The sequence below is a fragment of the Schistocerca piceifrons genome, chromosome 1, assembly GCF_021461385.2.
Source record: "Schistocerca piceifrons isolate TAMUIC-IGC-003096 chromosome 1, iqSchPice1.1, whole genome shotgun sequence".
In the NCBI taxonomy this organism is placed as follows: domain Eukaryota; kingdom Metazoa; phylum Arthropoda; class Insecta; order Orthoptera; family Acrididae; genus Schistocerca; species Schistocerca piceifrons.
In genome coordinates, this window is record NC_060138.1 from 470,138,177 (window position 1) to 470,165,219 (window position 27,043).

At 41.8% G+C, this 27,043-nt stretch overlaps 1 protein-coding gene across 3 annotated transcripts in view; it reads right to left on the minus strand.

The window, feature by feature from the left end:
* LOC124798501 (DNA ligase 1) overlaps positions 1–27,043 on the minus strand; it is a 130,125-nt gene that overhangs the window by 34,416 nt on the left and 68,666 nt on the right. For all 3 annotated transcript variants that reach the window (XM_047261959.1, XM_047261950.1, XM_047261943.1), the window contains exons 7-8: positions 14,756–14,945; positions 13,310–13,482 (exon numbers count right to left, since the gene is read on the minus strand). In XM_047261959.1, coding sequence (XP_047117915.1) covers positions 13,310–13,482; positions 14,756–14,945 — 363 coding nt within the window. The remainder of the gene's footprint in view (positions 1–13,309; positions 13,483–14,755; positions 14,946–27,043) is intronic.

The window sequence follows — 27,043 nt, forward strand, 5'->3', positions numbered from 1 at the left end:
AAAGATGGCTCGCATGATCGCCCTATTGCCTTTGCGTCCAAATTGCTGTCGTCTGCACAAAGAAATTATTCACAGATCGAGAAAGAAGCTTTGGCTCTCGTGTTTGGTGTTACAAAGTTACATGATTTCTTGTATGGTCGTCACTTTACCATCATCACAGACCACAAACCTTTGACATTGCTTTTTCATCCGAACAAGCCTGTACCTCCACGTACAGCGCAGAAATTCACTCGCTGGTCTATTTTCCTCTCACAGTACCGCTACGGTATCTTGTATTGGTCCACTGTTAAGCACGGAAACGCCGATGCGTTGTCCCGTTTGCCTGTTGCTGAGGATAGAGCATTCGATTCTTCCGAACTTGCTTGCATGTTCCTTGATTCGGAAACCGATGACGTGGTCGAATCGTTTCCGATTGATTTTCGTCGTGTAGCTACAGCCACAGCTGCTGACCCTGTCCTTGCTACGGTTTTGCGTTTTGTTGCTACGCAATGGCCCTTGTCAAAGTCACGGATCGAGGATCCGTTGGTTCGCAGATTTTTTGCTCACAAGGAGAGACTTTTTGTACGACGTGGTGTTTTGCTGTTGCGTTCTGATAATGATCAGTCCAGAGTCGTGTTCCCACGTTCGTTACGGTCCTCTGTCTTACGGCTTCTCCAACAAGGACATTGGGGTATAGTGCGAACGAAACAACTTGCTCGTCAGCACTGTACTTGGTTCGGAATCGATGCTGCGATTACGAATATGTGCTCTTCTTGCATGGCGTGTGCCGAACAACAATCTACACCGCCGCGGAAATTCTTTGCATGGCCGAAAGCCACTTCCCCTTGGCAACCCTTGCACATCAATTTTGCTGGTCCATTCTGGAATGGTCAATGGTTGGTTGTTGTCGATTCCTTCAGTAATTTTCCTTTGGTTGTCCAGATGTCTTCCACGACGACATCTGCCACCATCCAAACGTTATCCGCTATCTTTTGTATTGAAGGTCTTCCACAGACTATTGTTTCCGACAATGGCCCACAATTCATGTCCGCCAAATTTCAGTCATTCTGCAAGGCCAATGGTATTCAACATCTGACATCCGCACCATTTTCGCCTCAGTCAAACGGTGCCGCTGAACGATTGGTCCGGACTTTCAAGTCACAGATGTTGAAGTTGAAAGAGTCGCATTCTCAGAAGGAAGCGTTGTTGCTCTTTTTGTCTTCGTATCGCTCTCAGCCCCAAGATGGTCGCTCGCCGGCTGAGTTGCTACACGGTCGTCCTCATCGAACCTCGATGTCTTTGCTGCATCCGCCGCATCAGGTTCCAGTGCAGCGGCAGACTCCTGCTTTTGCTCCAGGCGACATTGTATTCTATCGCAACTATCGAGGTTCACGGCGTTGGCTCGCGGGGCGCATTCTTCGCTGCCTTGGCCGCGCGATGTATTTGGTTTTGGGGGCCTCTGGTGAGGTGCGTCGGCATCTCAATCAGCTGCGCCTCTGTCGTCGCCTGGGTTCTGCCGTTCCCCGTCTGCTTTCAGCGACGGTGCCGTCCGGTCAGTGCCCTGGGGACCCATCTACTGGCTCGCCTCATCCCCAGGTGTTACCGACGCTGCCTTCCATTTTGCCCCATGGCGACGCGACGCCGCCGCCTGTTCTCCCGCCGGCGCCGCCCGCAGTGGACGCGCCGCTGCAACCGCCAAGCGCCTCCCTGGGTCACGCGCCGCCGATCGCTTCCCGTGACCAGCAGTCCTCCGCCATGGAACTCTTGCCCGCTCCGGACCATCTGTCGTCTTCGCCAGTCGGGTGCTCCGACTCGATGGCGGTCGACCCGTCGGCCCCTCCTGACTATCTACGGGCGCATACACCGCATGTTGGCGTGCACCCTGGACTAGGTTTTCAGGCGTTTCCCAGGTCCCCTCGGACCGAATGGCCGGGTGCGGGTGGCACAGCCTCGCCTGTTGTTAGGCTCCCCACCTCATCGCATACGCCAACATGGGGTCCTCCCCACGGCGGGCGGAAGCCTTATAACACGACCGTTCACCGATTTGCGGGGGAGGAATGTGGTGTCACCGCCAGACACCACACTTGCTAGGTGGTAGCTTTAAATCGGCCGCGGTCCATTAGTACATGTCGGACCCGCGTGTCGCCACTGTCAGTGATCGAAGACCGAGCGCCACCACACGGCAGGTCTCGAGAGACTTACTAGCACTCACCCTAGTTGTACGGACGACTTAGCTAGCGATGCAACACTGACGAAGCCTCGTTTATTTGCAGAGAAGATAGTTAGAATAGCCTTCAGCTAAGTCAATGGCTACGACCTAGCAAGGCGCCATAGCAATTGATAGTTATCGTATGAAGCATGTCTCATCAAGAACGATGTATACAAATGATGGATTAAAGTTAAGTATTCCAGAAGCTACGTACTTTTCCTTATAGCATTCATTACGTATCCTGTTTCAGACCTCACGCCATCCTGCGTGAGCTTATAGCGTGCATTTCGGCCTTCTCTAGCAATATAACATAAATATTGCTTCTTTATTTGTCTATCGTAAGTGCTCATGTATATTCATATTGTCAGTCAAACGGGAATCAACATTCTCCATTAACAGGAATCTCCTTACAACCGTCTTTCTATATCTGTTATTTTCATCCTCGTCACTACCACTACCACTACTACTATTATCTTTTTCGTAACCACTACTGCCACTTTCCATCTTTCTTTTCGCTCCCTTCTCCGATACTTCCAGGCTGTTTTTCACCTTTAGCCCACAGACGCTTGAGTCAGCCACGACCTTGGACACACCTGTAAATATGTCTTCCCCCGCGAAATACAGCTTTTGTCCTTCTTCTGGCCAGCAGGTAAACGGAGCGCACTCGGTCCTACAGGCGGCCACAATGGGACGGACCGGTTCCAGCGGCGGGCTCTTTGTGGCCCACGCGAACGCGCAGTCGCTAACGGCTCACTTCGACGAGTTCTGTGACCTGTTCTGCCAATCGCTGTTCCATATTATCCTCGTCTCTGAAACTTGGTTGAAACCAAACATTTCTTCCGATGCTATCTGAATCACTGGTTACTCTCTCCTAAGAGCAGATCGTGAAACACGACGCGGGGGTGGTGTGGGTGCCTATGTTCGCACTGATCTGACACCTACTGTACTATGCACATCGGATGCAAAGGGCGAAGGAGAAGCAGAGTTCTTGTTTTTCGAAATAAATACATCAAATCAGAAACTGCTAGTTGGAGTAGTCTATAAACCCCCAAACGTCGGTGCCATGTCCTCCTTTCAGTCTGCCCTGTCCTCACTCGTGACACAGTATGAACACATAATCATTATGGGCGACACAAACATCGACTTACAGTTAAAATCTCCCTCTGCAGAAAAACTAAGGCAACTGTTCCACTCCAATGATATGAGTTTAACACCGCTGGACCCAACTCATTACACGCCACACAGCCACACACTCATAGACATAATAGCAACAAAGCGACCAGATAAAATAATTCGCGCCAGTCAGACATCCGCTCCGGGACTCTCTGCTCATGACGTGATATTCTTAAATTACTCAATGCATACTACCAAAGAAAGATCTCACCTGGTAACCTACAGAAACTTAAAAAATGTTAACCATGACGCTCTTCGAAAGGATTGCTCAGACATCCCTTGGCATGATATAAGCAATGAACCGACTTTAGATGGAAAAATTCGGCAATTATGTCACAAAATTATTGCACTGTATGATAAACATGCTCCTCAACGCACTGTCAAGGTAAAGAGAGCTCCCACTCAGTGGCTCACCACTGCATTACGCCAGTTAATGAATAAACGTGATGCTGCACATAGGGCCTTCAAGCGTAACCCAACTCCCGAGGCGTACAAAGCTTATAGGAAACTCCGAAACAAAACCAAGCAAAGCGTGAGGAATGCCAAAATCGGACATGCCCGCTCTGTCGTATGCGGCATACCAACACCTGCTGCACTGTGGAAAAAGCTGCGCAGTTTCGGTATAGGGAAGCGAAGATCTGACGCTGTTTATCAAGCGTCTGCAGAAGAATTAAATGATTTCTTCTCAACAGCTGTAAACTGCCACGCAGCAACAAATTACCAGCCCCAACATATCAATCTCTCGAGACAAGTGTTTCCTAAAACATGTCACTACCGGCACTGTACACAAGGCAATTATGAGAATCTCTTCCAAGGCAGTAGGAAATGATGGAGTGAGCATTGGCATGATTAAGAACATTGTAGACACTATTATTCCAGTTATCACAGACATCTTCAACCTGTCTCTTGTCAGTAGTACATATCCTACTGAGTGGAAGCAAAGTTTAATTCAACCTATACCCAAGACTGACAACCCTAAGTCGCCAGGTGACTACAGGCCGATCAGCATACTACCTGCAATATCTAAAGCCCTAGAAAACATCGTCCATGAACAGCTGACGGATTACCTCAAAACTCATAACATCCATGACGAATATCAGTCAGGCTTTCGAAATCACCATAGTACAGCAACTGCATTAATCAAAGTAACTGATGACATTAAACATGCTATGGACAGACGTGAAGCTACCATCCTAACACTGCTTGACTTTAGCAAGGCTTTTGACACAGTTGACTTTGATATATTACTAATTAAAATGAAACAGCTGAATTTCTCAAACAGCGCAATACAATGGTTCGACAGCTACCTCAAAAACAGAAGTCAACAAGTCATTTGTGGGTCAGAAAAGTCATCATGGAAAAACATGCGCTCTGGAGTTCCCCAAGGCTCCGTCCTTGGTCCATTACACTTCTCACTGTACATTAATGATATTTCTTCAGTGATTCACTCCTGCAACTACCATCTATATGCCGACAACATCCAACTGTACATAAGTGCAAGCCCCAAGAACATTGCTGATGCAGTAGCGAGTACGAACGCAGTCCCTCAAATACTCCTCAATGGTACCCAACTACCATACCAAATAACAGTAAAAGACCTTGGAATAATCTTGGATGAACACCTAAACTGGGAAGAACAAACAGTCACAGCTTGCCGGAAATTGCTCTCCTCCCTACATGCAATTCAAAAATTTAGAAAAATATTTCCAACCCATGTTAAACAAAAATTAGTCCAAAAACTAGTCTTGCCTAATCTTTACTACTGTGATGTAGTTCAACACGGCACAAATAGTGAAAATTCTAGATGCCTCGAGCTGGTGATGAATGCTTGCGTTAGATACGTGTGCAATATTCGGTTGTATGATCATATCAGTCCTTCATACTCCCAGCTAGGGTGGATACGCCCACATAAGGCACGCGATCTCCACACAATGTGCTTACTTCATCGATTTCTTAGCCACTGGTGCCCCCAATACTTATCTTCTCACATTAAACACCTATCATCATTCCACAACTGCAATACCAGATCGGATACGTCTAGCGTCTTGGCTGTACCTTTACATAATACAAAATCTTTCTCCGTGTCATTCTCCATCTCAGCCATACAACTATGGAACGCACTCCCCTGTGATCTGCGTCTTATCCAGAACCAATCAACATTCAAGAGGGAACTCAAAACTTACATATTAGGGATGGTATAGCCACCATTGTTGTGCCCCTCTCATCTCTTTCTTTCTCCTCTCCATCACAGCTTCGAATTTTACCATTCTATTTCTCTTCCTCTAACCTATCTACCTCTTCTACATCTCTTTCACCCCATTCTATCGTCTTACGTCTCTGCTCGATGAGAATAACTCACAAGCTGCAAGAACGTAACGAGAAAATTCCCAACTAACAATAGGACTGACATTCAGAAAAGAAAAGTATGTTTACTTTCATATACATAGTCATTACTATTATTATTATTATTATTATTATTATTATTATTATCATTATTATTCTTGATTGTTATAATTATTTTTTGATTGTTATAATTATCATTGTACTACTGTTATAATCTCTATTTTTTTCTTTAACGTCAATACTGTATAATACGTTATATGTCCTTAATGTTCTGTAGAAACTGTAACTCGTTCAATCTGAGTATGCCTGGTTAGGTGTAAGAGAGGGCCTGAAGGCCCTAATCTTGCCAGGTAAAATAAATGCATAAATAAATAAATATGTACCAGAATAAATAAAATGTCTATAAAATGCTGCACTGTACAATGTCCTTGCAGTGTGACAGTCACAATTCATTAAATCCATTGCTCGGGGCCTCTGGCCTGCTGAGGAGTGCCGCAGTTCTGGGTCCTTGGATAAACCACGAAAATCCACCTCATTATGGCACACACAAACAGACCCGACCTGCAGCAGATCAGTGAGAGTGGATCCGATGGGCAGGGCTTGCACATTAGTGGGAAACAATGGGCTTTAGATTGGCAGGCCCAATTTGTTAGAGGTACCTACAGAAATGGCCTGTGGTTTTGGCCCATCATGGCGGTCCCCTCGTGTGGCCGGCTATTAACGTGTCACAGAAGCATGTTGATGGAATCACACCACAGCGATCAATCCATGCAAGAGATAACTTGCACAAATATTCTGTAAATCAATACTAATGAAGATAGGTAGCAACTGACCGTAAAGATGATCACTGAGTCACAGACAGGCACACAGAAAAGACAATCACCCTCTCTCAACTATATTTTCGACCATAGCCTTTGTCAGAAAACAATAACATTTGCACATTCAGTCACTCAGACATAACTCGTGCACACATGACGCGTATTTTCACTCTGTTTACAATATTTTAAAAATTTAGGAGGGCGGTCTCTAGCTCGATCTAGTTTTGATGTCTCACAGATTGACCGTAACCTAAAACTGTGTGCAATCGCTAACCAAGACGCCACTGCCTGGCAAAGTCATTACAGAAGAGGAACAGGAACAGGCAAACAGAGTCAATGCTACTGCGCCTGCGCCCCCTGGTTGGCTCTGAGCACTATGGGACTTAGAATGAGGTCACCAGTCCCCTATAACTTAGAACTACTTAAACCTAACTAACCTAAGGATCTCACACACATCCATGCCCGAGGCAGGATTCGAACCTGCGACCGTAGCGGTCGTGCGGTTCCAGACTGTAGTGCCTAGAACCGCTCGGTCATCCCGGCCGGCTGCGCTCCCTCCACTGTCATACCGTATGCGTGGGCAATAATTAAATTAAACTATGCAAGCTTTTAGATGCACGTACATTGTTTCGGTTTAGCTTTCTATTTACTTGTACACAGTTGAACGTGTTTACAACATGTAGTGTGCAACGTGTTGTGCGCAATGCCGCCCGAAAAAATAAACATTGTTTCGTGGATAGCTGACCATCCTGGAACATTTACGTATGACGGAACTGTTTTATATTGTCAAGATTGCGAGAAAAACAAGTCTGCAGGAATGCAGAAGAAAGGACCATGACAACAACTGACAACAGCAAGTTGCAGTAGCATGAATGTGTCCAAAGGTAACCAAAAAGTCGGTGTAACATGAATCTATGTGAAGCATTCATTGCAAGCAATATTCCCCTTCACAAACTTACAAATCCAATCCTCAAAGGTGTCTTGCACAAATATTGTTTAAATCAAAACATACCAGATGAATCAACATTGCATAAAAATTACATACTGACAATTTACATGAATGTTCTGGAAGAAATACGCAATGAACTCAAGGACAGCATTATCTGGATTTCAGTTGACAAAACTACTGGCACGTGTGGTCATTACACTGCAAATTTAATTCTTGGTGCTTTAAAAGAAGAGCTTTCTTCTTCCTATTTAGTGGCCTGCAAAGAACTTTAAAAAGTAAATCATTCTACGATTGCCAGATTTGTGAATGAGAGTACTAGAAAAATACTTCCAGTACCTTCTACAGACGAAGGGACATTTGTGTTTATTTTATATGCTGCTCCCTATACGATCAAAGCAGGAAAAGCCCTCAGAGTATTTTATCCCAATTTGATTCATGCGACATGCTTTGCTCATGGGGTACATAACCTTGCTGCAGAAGTACATTCCACATTTGTGAATGTAAATAAACTGATTTCATCCACCAAGAAAGTGTTTCTAAAGGCTCCTGCTCACATCAAAACTTACACAGAAAAAACTACCAAATGTGCCAAATGAACAAGTGGTAACCTGTTGGGGTCCATGGGTTGAAGTTGTGTTGTTTTACGACGAACATTTCCAGGCCACTAGAGGAGCAGTAAGTGACTTCAATAGTGCAGAGGGTTTGCCAGTTTGCCAGTGAAAGGAAGCATTTTATGATCCCGGTATTACGAAAGACACTGCTGTGATTAGCACTCATTTTTCCCCACATACTTGCAAGTATTAAAAAGTTTGAAACTGAAGGTTTAGTGTTGACAATGAATCGATTCAGTTAATGAATAAAATTATTCTAGTGAACTCCTCATTGTCTCAGGTATTCCCAAGAAAACTTAAAAGGAAAGTATGAAAACATTTGAAACAATAATCCAGGCTTTGAACCCTTGAGCCAAATTGATACTTTTATTAATGGGATGGGAGAACTTTTACCGGAAACAATAACTGTCAAAGTTCCTGGCAGATTAAAACTGTGTGCTGGACCGAGACTCGAACTTGGGACCTTTGCCTTTCGCGGGCAAGTGCTTTACTATCTGAGCTACCCAAGCATGACTCACGACCCATCCTCATAGCTTCAATTCTGCCAGTACCTCGTCTCCTACCTTCCAAACTTCACAGAAGCTCTCCTGCGAACCCCACGCTGTGTCTAAGCCATGTCTCCGCAATATCCTTTCTTCCAGGAGTCTTAGTTCTGCAAGGTTCGCAGAAGAGTTTCTGTGAAGTTTGGAAGGTACGAGATGAGGTACTGGCAGAATTGAAGCTGTGAGGACAGGTCATGAATCGTGCTTGGGTAGCTCAGATCGTACAGCACTTGTCCGCGAAAGGCAAAGGTCTCAAGTTTGTGTCTCAGTCCGGCACACAGTTTTTATCTACGAAGAAGTTTCGTATCAGTGCACACTTCACTGCAGAGTAAAAATTTCATTCTGGAAATAACGGCCAACATAGCACCCAAATTCAAATACTGCCCAATTACCTCAGTTGATGTAGAACAGTCCTTTCTGCTTACAAAAGTGCTTTGAGTGATCGAAGACACAATCTTATTACCGAACATTTGGGACAGTACTTGGTCATTTATGTTTAAAATAGTAGAGAAATGTAAAATAAATTTTAAACGGTGCTTTGGTCCAACAGTATTGATTAAAAGTTAATGCTGTTCAAAAAAGTTCATTACTGCATGATTTGTTTTTTAAATAAAATATTACGGAGTTTTTGAGAGTGCCCCTATGCGTGCAATATATCTCGAAGTTGGTGCTGTAAATATTGAATGTTTTGCTGTGACTCCCTCGCATTGCAACCGCTTGTTACCGACAACAACAGTAAAGAAGGTCCAATTCTTGAAACATGGTATGCGTCCCCATTTCGCAAGTTTTTAAAAAATAATCCCAAAATGGCCCCCTTCCTAACCTCTACCAGAAAGTATTCAGAAAAAGGTATCATCGTTCTAAATGAACTGATCTTTTGCGTGGCTGGCCCTCTTCCTCGTAATTGATAATTACAGGTTCAACTTTTGAGACATAATGCACGCAGTAACTACCATGTTTTTTAAATTATAATTTGATCTTGCATATTATGACAGTTTTCATGCATTTTTAAGCATTTTTCACGCATGTTTGCGTGCATATTATAAGGTTTTTATGGTGCATACAATCCAGTCTCCAGTTATAACATTAGTTGACATGCAATCCACATGCCTTGAAAGGAAAAAAAAGAGTAATGGCATTCAATGTTAACCATATGTCTTCTGGTAATTCTACAATAGTTTTAAAACTACTACAGAAAAGCAGTTAAAGGGTTCTTCCATGACCATCATGGATTTTGGATAAGTTTCATATGAACATTCACATGTGTTCCCAATAAACATACTTCTGGAGGTATACTCATTTTTTTGACTCCACAGTGCAGCTATCAACAGTGCTCCTATGAGTTTTCAGCCACTTTGAGACATAATATCTCCAGCAATATTTTCACATAAGAAACAAAATTAGACCGAATTGTGCAATTTTTTGTATTTTCTTAAGCAAAATGGTAAAAAAGGCTTCATGAGCAATTTTCATATGGATAATTTGCAGCAAAAATAGACGCTACAAAATAAGGTAACATTTAGCTTTTTATATCTCAGGAAGTAATTGCAAGATAAATCTAAAACATTGCATGTCTTAACTTACAAATACGAGGTATTACAATATAAAATTTCATTCTCCTAGAGAAAGTGGTTCGGGAGAGTAATTTACATCTATACAATGGTCTCCGATTCGAACAGAGTGAGGTAAAACTCCTGGCTTATGCAGATGATATAGTGTTGCTGAGTGAAACTGAAGAAGAACTGAAAGACATGTACAGATCTCTCAGGCAGAGTGCCAGCAAAATCGGGCTCTTGATTAACCAAGAGAAAACTGAATATATGGAAATAGGTCAAGTCATAAACCCAAATCCTTACTTTGAAATTGACCAACATTCTAAATTCAGAAAAGTTCTCCAGTTTAAATACCTTGGATCATGTTTCAACAGTAAAAATATCATAACAATGGATATAAATGAAAGAATAGCCTCAGGGTCAAGATGTCTATACTCACTAATCAGCCTACTCAAAAGTAAAGCTTTGTCAATCACCACAAAGATGAAGATATACAAAACTATTATCTGCCCCATAGTACTGTACGGTTCAGAAATCTGGACACTTACAAAGAATGAAAGAGAAAAATTGAATGTTTTTTAAAGAAAAGTAATGAGAAAAATCTGGGGACCTTTGTTGGAGAATGACGTATGGAGAACTCGAAAGAACAATGAAATTTATCAGTTAATGAAGCAACCCTCTATCATCCAGAAATTAAAAAGTAGGAGACTGCAATGGGCTGGACATGTGGCCAGAATGGAAAACAACAAAATCACCAAGAAAGCATTTGAAGGAACTCTCCAGGCAACAAGACTATTGGGCCGACCTCGTACAAGGTGGAAAGACGACATAGAGAAGGACATCGCAGCATTAGGAATTTCCACAGGGTGGAGAGAGGCTGCGAGAGATAGAAGGCAGTGGAAGCAGATCGTTGATGCAGCGCGTGGTCATAGGGTCTGTGATCGCTGAGAAGAGAGAGAGAGAGAGAGAGAGAGAGAGAGAGAGAGAGAGAGAGAGAGAGTTTTTCAGTAGTTTACAAGCTGAGGATAAAATTAAAGATTTCTTCTAAAAATGGCAAAAATGGCTATCTATCGTCCGCTTTGAAAAAGTCTTCTGTAAACTTTTTAAAACCATTTTCATTAGAAAGACCACGCCTTAAACCATCTGAAAACTAGATTTGGTTTTGCAATGTGAGCATATTCAGCCCTAAAAAACATCAAGCTGGAGATGCATTGAAAATGGGCCCATATTCAAATGGTACTCACAGCTGACATCTCTTATTGTATTCTACAATTTTTTATTACTCTCTACGAAAGGCGATATCGGAAGTCTTAAGGGTCAGGAAGTGCGATAAAGTCCAAATAAATAGAAAACCTTCATAAAAGAGGGGTCTCTTGTCATGAATCATCACGATATATTTCAGTCAGTTTTTCTACTATCACTACAGAATTAAACAGCTTATAAACTTCACAGGTTAACTAAGAATTACCAAGGCAGTGGAGGAAACCATTGCAGCAAAATTGTTGCACAACTGACAACTGCTGCAGTACACACTGTATAAATAGTCTTCATGTTTTACATCACTGTCACAATGTGAAATTATGGTAAAGTTCACAGCAGTCTTCTGTACATTTTTTGGAATGAATTCACTTTATCGAGGATTATTTGTATGTCCGTTTATTGTGCAATGCTACTGAAGTGCTAGCTGAATTCCAGTTTAAGATACAGCGTACTTTGTGTAAGCACAGTATGCAGTTTTATGTGGATTATTAGTGTACTGATGGAAATAATAGCAACGTGTTGCTACGGTAGCTTAACCACTGCTGGTTCCCTTTCAGGTGAGAAAACGAGCACTCCATTTACTCTCGGGTCCATGCCCGACAGCTGTGCAACAGCAGCCGTGGGTGGGTTAGTTTACTAGAAGTTCCAAATCCTGATAATGGTTTCTCTATGCAGGCTCTCAAGCCCAGACGCTAAAGTTAGAAGCGATCTCTTTTAGGATCTTAAGCTTATGTTCACTTCAAGCCACTTAAAATTTTTACAGGTTTCATTAATTTGCTGTAGAATGTCATGAGGAAAAATCTAATACCAGCCAGATGTGTCACTGATGGAATAGTTTGAGAAGAAATTTTGATAAGACATAATCTAAACAATTAAATTTATCTATTGTGACTGCCTCAAATTATTACAGCCAGAAAAAGAGAAAAACTATTGTTTTAAGGGATCCTTTATTCCTTTTCATTTTTTATACAAAATAATTTTGTGGAGTTAAATGCTGTGAAGATGTCTAAAAAACCACTTATTTGCAGTTCTTCTGACTGAAGTTCATATCCTAGTGATAATAACTTTTGATGTTACCTTCCACAGAGAGGGTGTTACCTTCCACAGAGAGTACTAAAGAATTGTAGAACATATGTTAGATTTGAGTATAAATGGAATATGGGCCCATTCTCAATGCGCCTCCATCATGTCATCATTTTTTAGGGCCTTATATGCTCGCATCCAACACCAAATCTAGTTTTTACGTGGTTTAGGACATGGTCTTTCTAGTAAAAAAATAGCCACTTTTGGCACTTTTCGAAGAAGTTGTCAGCTTTAACTTGAACTTGTAAGCTATAGTAAGTCAATAGGAGAATGAAATTTTATGATGTAAGTCCTTGTATTGCTAATTTATTACATGCAAGGTTTCAAGTTCATCCCACAATTATTTCCAGAGATATAAAAAATTAAACTTTAAATTTTTTTCCGAGCATCTATTTTTTGGCCAACTTTGTTTAAAATTAAACACATGGAAATTGATCAGGAAATCTATTATTATTATTATTATTCTTTCACTTACAAGAGAGCAAAAAGTTGTACAAGATGGCCTAGTTTTGTTTCTTTGAAGAAAATACTGCCAGAGGTATTATGTCTCAAAGCTGCCGAAAACTGACAGGTACACTGTTGATAGCTGCGCAACCAGGTCAAACAAATGACTTCATCCCCACAAGTATGGAATTGGTGATCCTGAAACTTTACCAATGTTTACTGGGAACATGTATGGATGTTCACACAAAATTTCAGTGAAATCTGTGGAGGTCATGTAGGAACTTTTCCCGAAATTAGACCATTTGACCTGGAATCGACCAGCTGTGTACAGTTAAATGAACATACCTTCATATGCTGGAGCCAGCTTGTTCAAACACAGATAAATACTTGGAAGTAGATCTTCTGGACTCAGAACTATTACAGACCGAAAATAGTTAGCAAGGATCTCAATGATTTTAAGCCTTGCTGAAATGTTCTCAATTGATTCAAAAGTTTTTGCAAGTGCAAGGTATGGGACCCTGGAAATGGGAAAAAAGTCATTAGCTTATACTGTTTCATACAGAAGAGGAGCATCTAGTCATCAGTTGCGGAAAGGTGGAAACAAATATAACATAGCAGCTCACATTACAACACTGCATCAAGAAACCACCTCTTCTTGAATGAACTTTAACCTTGCGTTAACTCTCAAAATCCAGAATTTCCGTGGTTGCAAACATTTTCATCGAGCAATATCTCACATCTTTCTAGCAAAAGATTTTAACTATCAACTCATATCCTACTAATCAGTTATGTGACAATTCACTGAATATGAGTGACAAACGAAATTTATCATTATTTCTTGATAGAAACACTTAAACATAGAAAACAATATGCCAAGCTTCTGGAACTGTATGTTCCTTCTTCAGGAAGGAAAGAGGCACGGGAAATGTTGCTGCTGCTGCTGCTCTGTGTGTGTGTGTGTGTGTGTGTGTGTGTGTGCGCGCGCGCATGCGTAGGAGGGTGGGGGTCGTGTCAGACCTTAAACTGAGGACCCATCTACTGACGACAAAAACTTGCCCCAATGAAATTGTCTTTCCTCCCAGAAGGACAAAGGTATAGTTTCGAAAGCCAGGAGAATCAATTTCTACTGATAATTCTGTTGGAAATACTAGGAGTTGAATCTCCTGACATACTGGCAATTCTATTGTCTAATTGCAATTTTCATAATTTTTTTCAAATGAATTTTTCATTTTACACCAATATTTATCAAGACTGTTTATTGATACCTGGCTAACATGATGAGAAATTACAATGTAAAATGTATTGACTTCATTTATGCCTTTGCTGATGCAATTTCAACTCTTAGTGAAGACAAAAGGCTTCACAACAGATATCAAAAGTTTAGTGAATGAACTTTAGGCACTAACTTCACAATCCTCAGTCTATATTCATATTAGCTTCACAAGTATGACATACATCCTTAGTTACACAATTTCAGATAAAATAGTTCATTGCTCTTCGTTTCCTACAATAAAATATAATGAAACTGGATAGATAAAAAAAAATCTTTTCACCAAGCAACAGCATGAAAACACACATTAAAAAAAAAAGTTTTATGTATGCAAGCTTTCTCAGACAGTGGTTGCTTCCTCCAGCAGAAGGGTTGAAGGGGAAGGAAGAGGAGTGAAGTAAAAGGACGGGAGAGATTTAGGAAAAAGGTTATAGTTTGGGAAAGTCACCCAGGACCCTGGTTGAGGGGAGACTTGCCGGACAGGATGAGAAGGGAAGTTTTTCCATTTTCAATATACTCACTTTTCTCCTTGTTTCCAGAATGCATCTTCGATAGGGTGATAATCATTTTTTGTGGGTTCATAATCTGACACAGACTCAGATTTTAATCCAATCATAGGTGTACCTTTTTTGCTTCCAGTTTCACTTTTTTCTTCTGTAACTGGACTGCTCTGTTTTGTTTCATCAGTTTTTGCTTTCGCTTTTGTGGGAGCTATAGAAAACATTACATGTGAGTCACAAATGCCATTGATCACAGAAATAAATATGACAAAGTTGTTCCAGAACATTTCAAAAGAAAAGAGAGTATCGTAAACACAAGAAAAACTGTTTTAAAACAGTTTACACAATTATATGTGGATATTTTTATCATAAAAGACTGGAATGAGAAATCAGAGGCAGCAAACAGTATTACAGGGCACCCAGACACCACTCTCAGCTCATCTTATTTTCACTCTTCTTTCGTATTTGCAATAAGTCTGCTGTACAGTCATCTATAAGCAGCCCAGTATGAACTGCACTATAGTGATACAAACATGTGGGAACCTGAACATCTGTTGGCATATATGAGTAATCTGAGTGCAACACAAACAACATTAAGCTTTAGGTTAAAGCCTTCTCCAGAAAAGGAAACAAACACACAGTCATTCACAGAAATACACACACCTCACTCACATGACCACTATCTGTGGTTGCTACAACCAGAATGAAACTGTTGCGTTGGACAACAGTAGGGTGAGACCAGGAAAATTTCTATAGTAGAGAGTGAGCTGTAAGGACAACTCCTGTCTGCGCAATTCAGAAAAATATGGGGGGGGGGGGGGGGGGGGGGATCCAGACGGCAGCCAATAAATCATGCATGCCATGTTCAGCTGCATGTTGTGCCACAGGGTGGTCTAATTTGTTCTTGGCCACAGTTCGGAAGTGGCCATTCATTCTGGTGAACAGCTGGTTGGAGGTCAAACCAATGTAAAAAGCTGTCTTCACATGTGGTCCAGCCTCTGATGGCGTAGGAACGCCTGTGACATGACTGGATTATGAAGTGCTAGGTGGGTGGATTGGGCAGGTCTTGTGCCTGGGTCATCCACAGGAATCATAACCCTGTGGCAAGGGATTGACCATGAAGTGCCATAGAGATGGGCTGGGATGTTGTGGAGTTTGGGTGGGCGATGGAACATCACTTTAGAAGGGGTGGGAACGACCTTGGGTAGTATGTCCCTCAGACCAGGACGTGATGATAAATAACCAATGCCCTGAAGAAGGATGTTGTTCAGTTGCTCCAGTCTGGGATGGTACTGGGTGATGAAGGAGGCACTCCTTCAAAGGTGGTTCTTGGGGGTGGTGGGAGGATTGTGGGTGTTTGGGGATGTGGCACAGGAAATCTATTTGCAGACTAGGTGCCTGTATATAAGGCCTCTGTCAGATCCTCAGCATACTGGACAACGGAGTTCTTATCATTGCAAGTAGTCATCCATGGGTGCCCACACTGTGGGAGGGATTTTTTGGTGTGTAAGGGATGGCAGCTGTCAAAATGCAGATACTGCTGGTGGTTTTAATGTGGACAGAGGTGTGGATGGAGCCACCATAGAAGTGGTCATTGTCTAGGAAGGTGGCACACTGGGTTGAGGAGGGCCATGTGAAGTGGACAGGAGAGAAAGTGTTGAAGTTGTGAAGCAATAAGGCTAGACTGTCTTGGTCCTGAGTCAAGATAATGAAGATATCATCAATGAACCTGAACCAGAGCAAGGATTTGGAGTTTTTGTAAAGCTATGAAGGTTTCCTCTAGATGGCCCATAAACAGGTTTGCATAGAAAGTTGCCACGGAGGTGACCACGGATATGCTGTGGATTTGTTTCTATACCAGTAGTTGGGTGTTATGATACATTAGTAAGATAAATGAGCAGTGTTTTTGAAGTCTGAAGACGCTGGGAGAGGTAGTGTTCCACAGCAGTGAGACCGTGGGCTGAGGGATGTTGACGTACAGGGAAGTGGCATCAACAGCAACACGTAGTGATCCAGGAGGCAAAGGAATGGAAGTGGTTGGTGTCTTTGATGTGGAAGGCTAGATTTTGAGCAACTGCTTGGAAGTGTTGGTCAATGAGGACTTAAATTGATACTATCTCCCAGACATAGTCTACAAACAGATTACTTATGCCATATCGCCAAACACCCCTAATCCTCCCACCATCCTCAGGAACCAGTTACGAAGGAGTGACCCCTGACTGAAACAACTGAATATCCCTTGTCAGGGCTTTGATTATCTATCACCCTGCCCTGAAATGAGGGGTATACTACCCAAGATTCCTCCTATCCCTCCTGAAGTGGTGTTCTGTCACCCATCCAACCTCCATAACATCCCAGTCCATCCATATAGTAGTTCCAATCCCAACCCCTTGCCACAGGGATTATATTCCTTTGGAAGACCCAGGTGCAAGACCTGCCTATCCATCTACCCAGAACTTCCTGTTCCAGTCCTGTCACAGGTTTATCCTATCCAATAAAAGGGTGGGCCATGTCGTGTTACATCTCAGCTGCAATCACTGCACAGCTTTTTCTGTTGGTTTGACCACCAACTAGGTGATCACCAGGATGAATGGCCACTGACAAACTGACCAAAAGCAAAGTGATCCACCCTGTCCCAGCAAAACATACAGCTAAACACAATGTGCTTGATTTCAATGGCTGCTTCACAGCCCAAGCCATATGAATCCTCTCGCCTGCCACCAGCTTTTCTGAGCTCTATATATGGGACTTATCCTTACAACACATTCTGCACTCTTGAAATTACACTGACCTCAGCCTATGGTAACCTACTATCCCCCAACTTCCAGCCAATAGTTTCTGCCCATCACCTCCTCCCAATTCATGTTCCCTCACCCTCATTGTGTGCTGCTCTCTGGTAATGCACCCCTTCTCTGCTCCTCTCCTGTTCCACTGCCCACTCCACGTCCTCCCCCACAGCCTCCCAACACTTTGCCCGGCACGGTTGTCCTGGTCCCATCTAGTCCCTGGATACATCCCCCCCCCCCCCCCCAAACTGTATCCTGCTATCCCTCCCCTACGCTGTCCTACTCTGGATTGCTGATTTCATTCTGGTCACAACAGCTGGAGATAGAGGTTACATGTGACTGCTTGTGTGAATGTGTGTGTGTTTTTTTAAAGAAGGCTTTGGCCAACAGCTCAATGTGTAACAGTCGTTTCGATTGCCTGTCTGCAACTCAAGAGTGTCATCTTTATGGTGAGTACCAACCTATTCTTTGTATGATATTGTTGATATTCCAACCTAGACTTTCCACTGTTTGATTCATCCAAAGGAAAAATCAGAAAAATGTTGCACAGCATGAATACCATACCAGACCAAGAGGGTCCAGCAGTTGGAAGGAATTTAAAGTCCTTCTAAACTCAACCACAAACATAGAAGCAAGATTCAGGCTTGTGATATTTCCTACGTCTTGACTGACAACAGTCAAACCTCTCTACACTGACAGCCGAATAGCCACCCACAGTTTAGCTCAAATAGCTAAATTTACTTCAAGATTTCACTGGGAAAAAATTACAGGAGTATTATTTAACTTATTACTGTTGCTATATTGAGGAAAAATTCTCTTCGTCGTTATCCTAAGATCTCAGAGAATAGTCAATGGTCTATGAAAATCAAGTTAGTGCAGTCATACTTTGGTTAATCATGTTACAAAAATTAAAAAAAGTGAATTTGTCATGTGTTCTAACAGAGGAATGTCTGTATGGAATTTTCAGTTTCTCTAACAAACACCAAAAACTCTTCCGCACACTCAAGAGAAGCATCAACATCGTCCCTTTAGAAATGGGAGAAGAGCAGGTTATTTTTGAGGAGCTATTACCCATTTTTTTCAATTCGCTTGTCCACATTCTCATTTTTATTATATACTACAGTGTAAGTCCAACATCGTTTTATGGCCACGACTCTCTCTCACATCCAATGGACAACGCTGAACTATTGAAAGGCTTCTAGAATAACTGACTGCAGAACACAAGACTAATTTCTAGACTGATGTAGTCTTGCCAAGAAAGAAAACCTGTGGATAATGTCTAAGAAAACTTAACAAAAACATAAGCCCCAAACAAACAGTTCAGTGCTAAGTCTAAAATCACATCCAGTCAGCTCCTTGTGAAATGTTGGGAAGTTCTGGTCCTATGAACAAAGTCAATGACAGGTTTTAAACCTTCCATTCAGACTGTATTAAATGAGTTTGGTCACCAATGGCAACAGACAAAAATACACTGCAGTGCCAAGAAAACTGGTATAGGCATGCATACCGAAATACAGAGAGAGGTAAACAGGCAGAATACGGAGCTGTGGTCACAACGCCTATATAAGACAAGTGTCTGGCACAGTTGTTAGATTAGTTATTGCTGCTACAATGACAGGTTATCAAGATTTAAAAGATTTAAGGGTGTGTGAATGTGGTGTTGCTGTCAACACACAAGCGATGGGACACAGCATCTCCGAGGTAGGGATGAGGTGGAAATTTTCCTGTACAACTATCATCAAATCTCTGACATTGCTGCGGTCGGAAAAAGATCCTGCAAGAATGGGACCAACAATGACTGAAGAGAATTGTTCAAAACGACACAAAGCTTTATGCCTCGCCTGGGCCAATCAACACCGACACTGGAATGTTGATGACTGGAAACATGTTGCCTGGTCAGGCAAGTCTGGTTTCAAATTGTATCAAGTGGATGGACATGCATGGGTGTGGAGACAACCTCATGGGTCCATGGGCACTGTATGTCAGTAGGGGAATGTTCAAGCTGGTAGCAACTATGTAATGATGTAGGGCGCGTGCAGTTGGAGTGATATGGGACCCTGAATATGTCTCGATACGACTCTTGACAGGTGAGTGAAACGTACGTAAGCATCCTGTCTGATCACCTGCATCCATTCATGTCCACTGAGCATTCCGACGGACTTTGGCAATTCCAGTAGGACAATGTGACACCCCACACATCCAGAATTACTACAGAGTGGATCCAGGAACACTTGTCCGAGTTTAAACACAGCCCCTGGCCACCAAACTCCCCCGGCATTATTGGGCATATCTGGGATGCCTTGCAAAGTGCTGTTCACAAGAGATCTCCACTCCATCATACTCTTACGCATTTATTGACAGCACTGCAGGATTCATGATGTCAATTCCCTCCAGCACTACTTCAGACATTGACTGAGTCCATGCCATGTCATGCTGCGGATCCTTCAGCATGCTCATGGGGACCATACACGATATTAGGCAGGTGTAACAATTTCTTTGGCTCTTCTGTGTATAAAGGCTTTTACCATGCCCTCACTGCAGCTCTCAAATATTGAGGGATAGACATTTTAACTGTTTACACCAAAGCTGCTAATTATGTATTAACTGACAAGATACAGGCTTTGTCCATTTTCATAAGCCACCTATTACGAAGAATGAAGTTTTTTACAAATGGATGCATCGATTGTGGATACTAAAAGTATTGAGATGGTAATTATTTATGTAATTTGTATCTGGGACATACTAGGTGTGGACAGTTCTATTAATGTCATCACACTTTATATGTCATTCAGTTCTGTGTTAAAGTATGTCACAATTGTAGCTGTAGTACGTCACTGTATGAGTATAACATATATTTGTTTTAATTGTGGCACTTTCAATATCCAGCAAGATGTGATCCATGTGATAATGATATTTCATATATAATGGAGAATTTGTTCTTGTTGGGAGTCCACTGTGTGTCATGCTGATTTATTTTTGTGTTATCATAATTTTGACAGCTGCTGATGCAAAAATTTTTATTATATTGTCTTGTGTAATCACTGACATATTCAATTTACTCTGTGATTGCATTACAGGGTGTATACATGAATGAATAAAGAAAAAAAAAATATATTCGATTTTCCCTGGATTTTCCAGTTATAGATGCACTTTTCCCCATTTGAAAATACACTTCTTCCAAGGTGAAAAATATACTTTTACCATGATAAGTGACAGTATACTTTCCCTCGGGGGTGTAAAAATATCAATACCTTGAATGGTAAAGGTTTTATACACCAGTGTGGAACTTTAGCGAAGAAAAACTCGGCAGAAAAAAAGTTTTGGAGAGATCTATGATGTGTTGCAAAATTCATGTTGCATATTTTCATATTACGACATGCTGCATATTTTTGTATTTGTATTACAAAAATATAGATTCGAAATAGCATGTTAGTTTCCGAAGCACTGATATCAAGATTGAAGTGTGCTTTTGTAAGTGAATCACAGCTCATATCATGTGATTTCCACCAGCCAATGACAGCAGATATTCAGAGCATAGGACACGTGATGCAGTCAGCCAATAGCAACATCACTGTTAAATAGTGTGAACACACAAATAGGAAAAAAATTGTTTAAATTAACGTATGTAGTGTAGCTACAAGGAAAGTTAAGCTTTTACATATAATATTGGTCTTTTTTGCGTGTGTTACACTTTAAGATACATTACACAAATATGCCAGTAAAGTTTTAAATGACGATATTAACGTCTGATCTTCTGGGCTCAAAATTCTTCCAAGTGGCTAGTCCTCAATTTGTTAAGTTTTAAATGAAAGTCAAATGCTCTGTGATTTAAGAAATTCATTGCACATTCGCACATGTAACATACATCTTGTGTAAAAGGAGATTTACTTTGAAACTAATGGTTTTCAAAGCACCATTCACAATATTAGAAATAGCTTCGTTTCAGCAGTTGCCAACGAGCACCAGAAAACACGCGTTACTGTGCATGGGCAGCTATGACGATGTAGGAAGTCCATATGTTCGTACATGTATAGAATTACGAGATCTTACATGATTGGGGAAAAAAAAATTACTCCCAAGAGCATTGAAATTTTGTAACACACACAAAACGCATGATTTGGCTTGAAGTGCACACTCATATGTCCAAATTAAAATTGAAATAGGCCCCAACCTAATATTAAGCTTTTCAGTATGGTTTTCAGGATGCAAATTTCCTTGAAGTACCAGTACTGTATTACCTCATATTTGGTTCTTTATAATGGAGTAATGCCATATGTGCCAGAAGATGAAACCGTGCACTTGAAATTCAGTGAACAGTTGAATCTAGCCAAGTGTGGAACAAAAACTTGGTTTCTAATAAACTGACTGCCTCTGGGGAAAAGGTTAATAAAAGCCACATTTACTGAGCAAACCGACAAAAATAACTTCATTGTTCTGCAAGGCAATTGCCAAAAACAAGGAAATAAAATGAAATCAGAAAACTGAAACTAATAACATAGGTTAGTCTTTCGTACTTATGTGAATGTATTTTAATTCACTTGGTGGGAATGTATTTTAATTCACTTGATAGCTCCCAACCACAGAAATTAGTTTTGTTTTCATTTGATGTGAGAAGTGTAAACAAAGAGGAAACAGCAAAATCACTAATTGTATACATGGCTTACAAGGAGACTAACACCCTCCCCACTACAATCCAGACTGCTATGCCCGTGTGCGAATATGGCAGCTTGGGCATGCCAGAAGTTTTTTTCTGAGCAGCACCTGGCTGCTTGTTGCTATTGCTGATACAACTAACATCCACACTTCCAAGTACCCACAACTCAACTGCGCATGCGCATGAGCGCACGGACAACTGCTCAAACGAACTTAATGTAAACAGTTGTAATGTCATGCTCGTCAGCAGCAGTTTATTGTTATGAAGTTTCCACAGTCTTCGTCCTAAAGCCTTTGAAACATTTTGCTGAAGACTAAAATGACAAAAAATTCCTAGAATTCTAAAAAATTCCCGGGTGTTTCCCGGTTTTCTCCCAGATGAAAAAATTTCAGGGTTTTTCCCAGATTTCCCAGTTGTCCCGTAGCATATGTAACCTGCATTAACATCACTGACTATATTCAGTGTGAGAGACTGTGTTATCTTACATTACAGTTGTACAATAAATTTTCATTTCTATGAATTGCTTTGAATCTAGTATTTGGTGATTAATGAAGAATGGAGTCGTTAAGCTGCTACTGAAATTTTCTATGAATTTTTTGTTGCACAATTCTGTTTGTTTAACATTTGTTCTGTGAACTTGGTCGTGCAAATGTAAATTTCTCTCTCTTCCAAATCGTCCACGTCACCTGTGAACCATACTTCTGATCAGCGGTAGATCAAATCAGCAAATACCCCCTCAGCTACACAAATATTAAACCAGAACTAAATATGTTCACGACTGGCAATCAGTAATGGCTGTAAACCAGAGCTAGTCAACAAACCACATAAAGAGAAAAGCATTATAGTAAGAGTCATGTTGATAAAGATTAAAATAAGCAACAATAATAAATTTGTACTACTTCCATACTGGAGACTTTAATCACGCAGGACAAATTTTGCTTTAAAGAAAGCAACTCCTAAAACAGGGTTCTATACCAGAAACACTTTAGGAGCTAACATCATTCATAAAACAGGCAAAGCACAATGATATAATCATTCTGGTGTTTACTAAGTTGAATGCAGTGAATGTCATAAAGTCTATATCGAACAAACAAATCATAGAGAGTACATAAATGTTTGTGAAAATAATCTTTCAGCTTTTGGCAGACACCTCAGAGAAAATAAACACTCCACTGAAAACATAAAGAGAAACTATTTCACATTATGCTTCCAGTGGCCAACTAATCGACATTTTGGAAGAAACGAAAATCTACATTCAAACAACTACACATTCAAAACAAATGTTGAAGAAACAACCAGGCTCGTACAACAAAAAAATTCACAGAAGATTTCAGTAGCCGCTTTATCAACATATGAAACGCACTTGATCTTACAATGATCACCAAACACGTGACTACAAACAATTCACAGAAATTAAAATCTGTTGTACAACTGTAAAGTAGTAAAACACTGTTCTGACACTTAATATAGTCAGTGACATTAATGTGGTCACATAGTACATTGGATATTTCAGAGATTGTATAAGACCACATAATGAAATTCTGTGTGTTTTTTGCGGGTTTAATAAATCAATGCATGGAGTAATCATTAACATGTGCAGCACTGCACTGCCTTTAATGCTGGAATTCACCACTCCCCCTTTAGTGTCAATGATATTTCTTGTTGAATCAGACATGCAGTCCAGCCTAGGTCACAACGGGTCTTGTGCAGGCTGCAGCCAACCACCATCATTCATCGTGGTTTATCTGTGTCGGGCAGTGGAGCGGCTGTTATGTTTGAGTAAGTGTTGGGTGTGTCTGTGGATGAGACCAACCAGTGAAGAGTGTGCTGAAATCTCGTTTGGGCTTGCCAATGGTGGTGATCATTGGGTGCCCACCATGCCAATCTTGAATGTCTTTTCCCCCCTGCTGATAAAGTGGTACAGTCTGTCGTAAGGTGACTACAGTGGTTTATGCTCTGCATCATGCCATACAAAAAAATAATCATATCTCTGTAGCTCGTTGAAAACAAAGGGGCAACAGGTCTGCTGCTCCCTCAGAGCAAATGGACGTAGCTGCCGGACTTCTGTACACAGATCATGCACAGAGTCTTGATGATACAATGTGGTCATCTGACAAGTCAAAGAACTCGCCACGAGGTTGTATTGGCTAGCCATATACAAGTTCTGCAGTCATGGATTTCAGATTTTCTTTTACTGATGCACAGAGACCCAGAGGACAAAGAGGAACGTCTCTGTCCACCACTATGATTTGTGGCACCAAAGAGCACTTTCAGTTGGCAGTGCATTTGCTCAACTAAACCATTCACTGCCAGGTGGTAAGCTGTGGTTCTTATGCACTTCATACCCAATAGGATGGTGAGTGCTTTGAACAAGTTATAACTTGAATTGCTTTCCTTGACCTGTCGCAACGTGTAGTGGTATAACGAAAGGGTGATCTATCCTCAGAAGAATGTGGTCACGATGATTTTGGTAGTAATGTCGAACACAGAGAACACCTCCAGCCAGCATGTGGAATGGTCAATGGCTGTAAGACAGTTGGTGTACTGTTCCGATGCCAGGAGCAGTCCGATGATGTTCAGATGCACATGCTCATAACTTTGGCTCAGTGGAACAAATGTGCCAAGAGGTGCCCCAACATACCGGCTAACTTTTTGCAGGCCATACACTGGCACTCTTATTACTTACAATCATTGTCCACATTTGGCTACACAAAAGCTCGCTTCACCATGTTCTTAGTGCCCCATACTCCAAGTTGTGACAGGTCATGTGAGGAGGTGACTTGTTGCTGCCGAAAGTCAACCGTCACAAAGAGTCACAGTTGGCAATTGTGACATCACAATGCATCAGTGCGTTTAACAGCGGTACTGTAACATGACAGAGCTATAGACCTCACGGTTGTATCAAAAATTATTGCAGCTTGCTGTCTGCTTGTTGCACTGCAGCGAGAGTTTCAAAATCAACTGTATCGGCAATCACTTTGACCCAAGGGAGAGTGTCCATTGATACATTCAGATCTTTCTCGGTACGGACTACGTGGGTGGTGAATTGTCCAATATAGTCTAGATGGCGCAGCTGATAAGGCAATGCATTTCTCTGGATGCTGGTAGAAAGTGTGTGTCAGCAGCTTGTTGTCCGTGATTTGGCAGAAATGCGGTCCCTCTAGCACGTGGCAAAACTTGTTAATGGAGACATACACAGCATGCAGTTCACAGTCGTGTGTGGACCGGTTGCACTGTTATGGTGATAGCTTCTGACTGAAAAAGGCCAAGAACTGCCAGTGTTCACCTGTTGCAGTGCAGCACCAACTGCAGTGGTAGACATGGCAAGAATTAGGGCGAGAGGCACTTGTGGAACTGGCTGCACTAAGAGAGTAGCTTCTGTTACGGATATCTTCACCTTGGTGAACACCAACTTGATCTCGGTATTCCATGACAGTTTGTCCTTTGGTCTCTGTGCTTCATGCAAGGATTCATTCAATTGTGCAGCCAGGACGGCACAGTTGAGAATGGAATGGCAATAGAAATAGGCGACACCAATTAATCACCCTAATTCTTTGTCACAGTATGGGGAAATCAACTACAGCTTCGACTTTCACCTAGCATGGCTGAATACTTTCAGCACTGATAGTATAGCCTAGGAACTGAACCTCAGCTGCGTCCAAGATGCACTCCGGTGGGTTGATAAGGAGGCCATATGCACGAAGACAAGTGAAAATCTGTCACGAGTGTGGCACATGTTCTGCCTCAGAACTCAACATGATCGAAACATTGTCAATATACACACAGCAAAAGTCTACGTCGAGTGTATCTTCATCCATGAATTGCTGCAACATTTGGACCACATTACGAAGTCCAAAAGGCATTCTAGTGAACTCAACTGTCTGCACGGTGTGGTCTTAACAATGTTGTCTGGTGTCAAGAGATATTTGGTACAACACTTACACTAAATCCAGTGTAGTAAAAATGCGCTTACCTTGAATGTCGAAAGCAAAATCTTTACAATATGTGGTATTGGACCAGTCGGGAATAATTCTGACGTCGAGTTGTCTAATCTCCACACAGGCGCCATCCATTGTTCTTATTTGGGACCACACGCTGTGGATGCGACCAACTACTGCTCGATAGATGGCACATTCCCTGTGCAAACATTAATGAGAATACCTGCTTCGCTACCTTCAGTTTCTCCCGTGTCAGGCAGCACGAACGAGCACGATGTAGAGGTTCTGATGTAGTTAATACATAGTGTTTAGTCAAATGCTGCTCAGGTGCTACTGTGGGTGGCTGGTGTGTAATCTCTGGGAACTGCTTGAAGAGCTCTACGAGTGAAGAGTCACCAGTTAATACAGGCCCGGCAGTGTCATCAACACGACACACTCACCTTTGGCTTAACAGTTTGGCAGTGGTATCAAGAAGGTACTGATGATGGGCACCGATGACAGGTCAGGCAGGAGTCCCTACAACGAAAGGAAGTCAGTTCCGAGTATGTGGTGTGATATGTCCGCTATGACGAATTGTCAATCAAATTTGCATCGCAGACCTAATTTTAATGTTAATGTGACTCAACCGTATTTTGAGATTGTGAAATCAAAGCTTGCAAAAAGGTGCCAGTCATTACATTTGCAGCACAACAGACAGGCAGGTGGATAAACTAACTTTCTGCATATAAACTGACACATCAGCACCCACGTCTACCAGAAACAGCAGCTTCATAGTGAGTTCTGTCACGAACAGTCAAGGACTGATATCTGGAGAGCCACTAGTCATCATCACCTGATTTCCAGTTGAGTGATTCTCACTTCAGCATCAACATCTGTCAAAATTACACCTACGAAAAAGTCGGCTTCACACACAATAAACTCCATCGAAAGC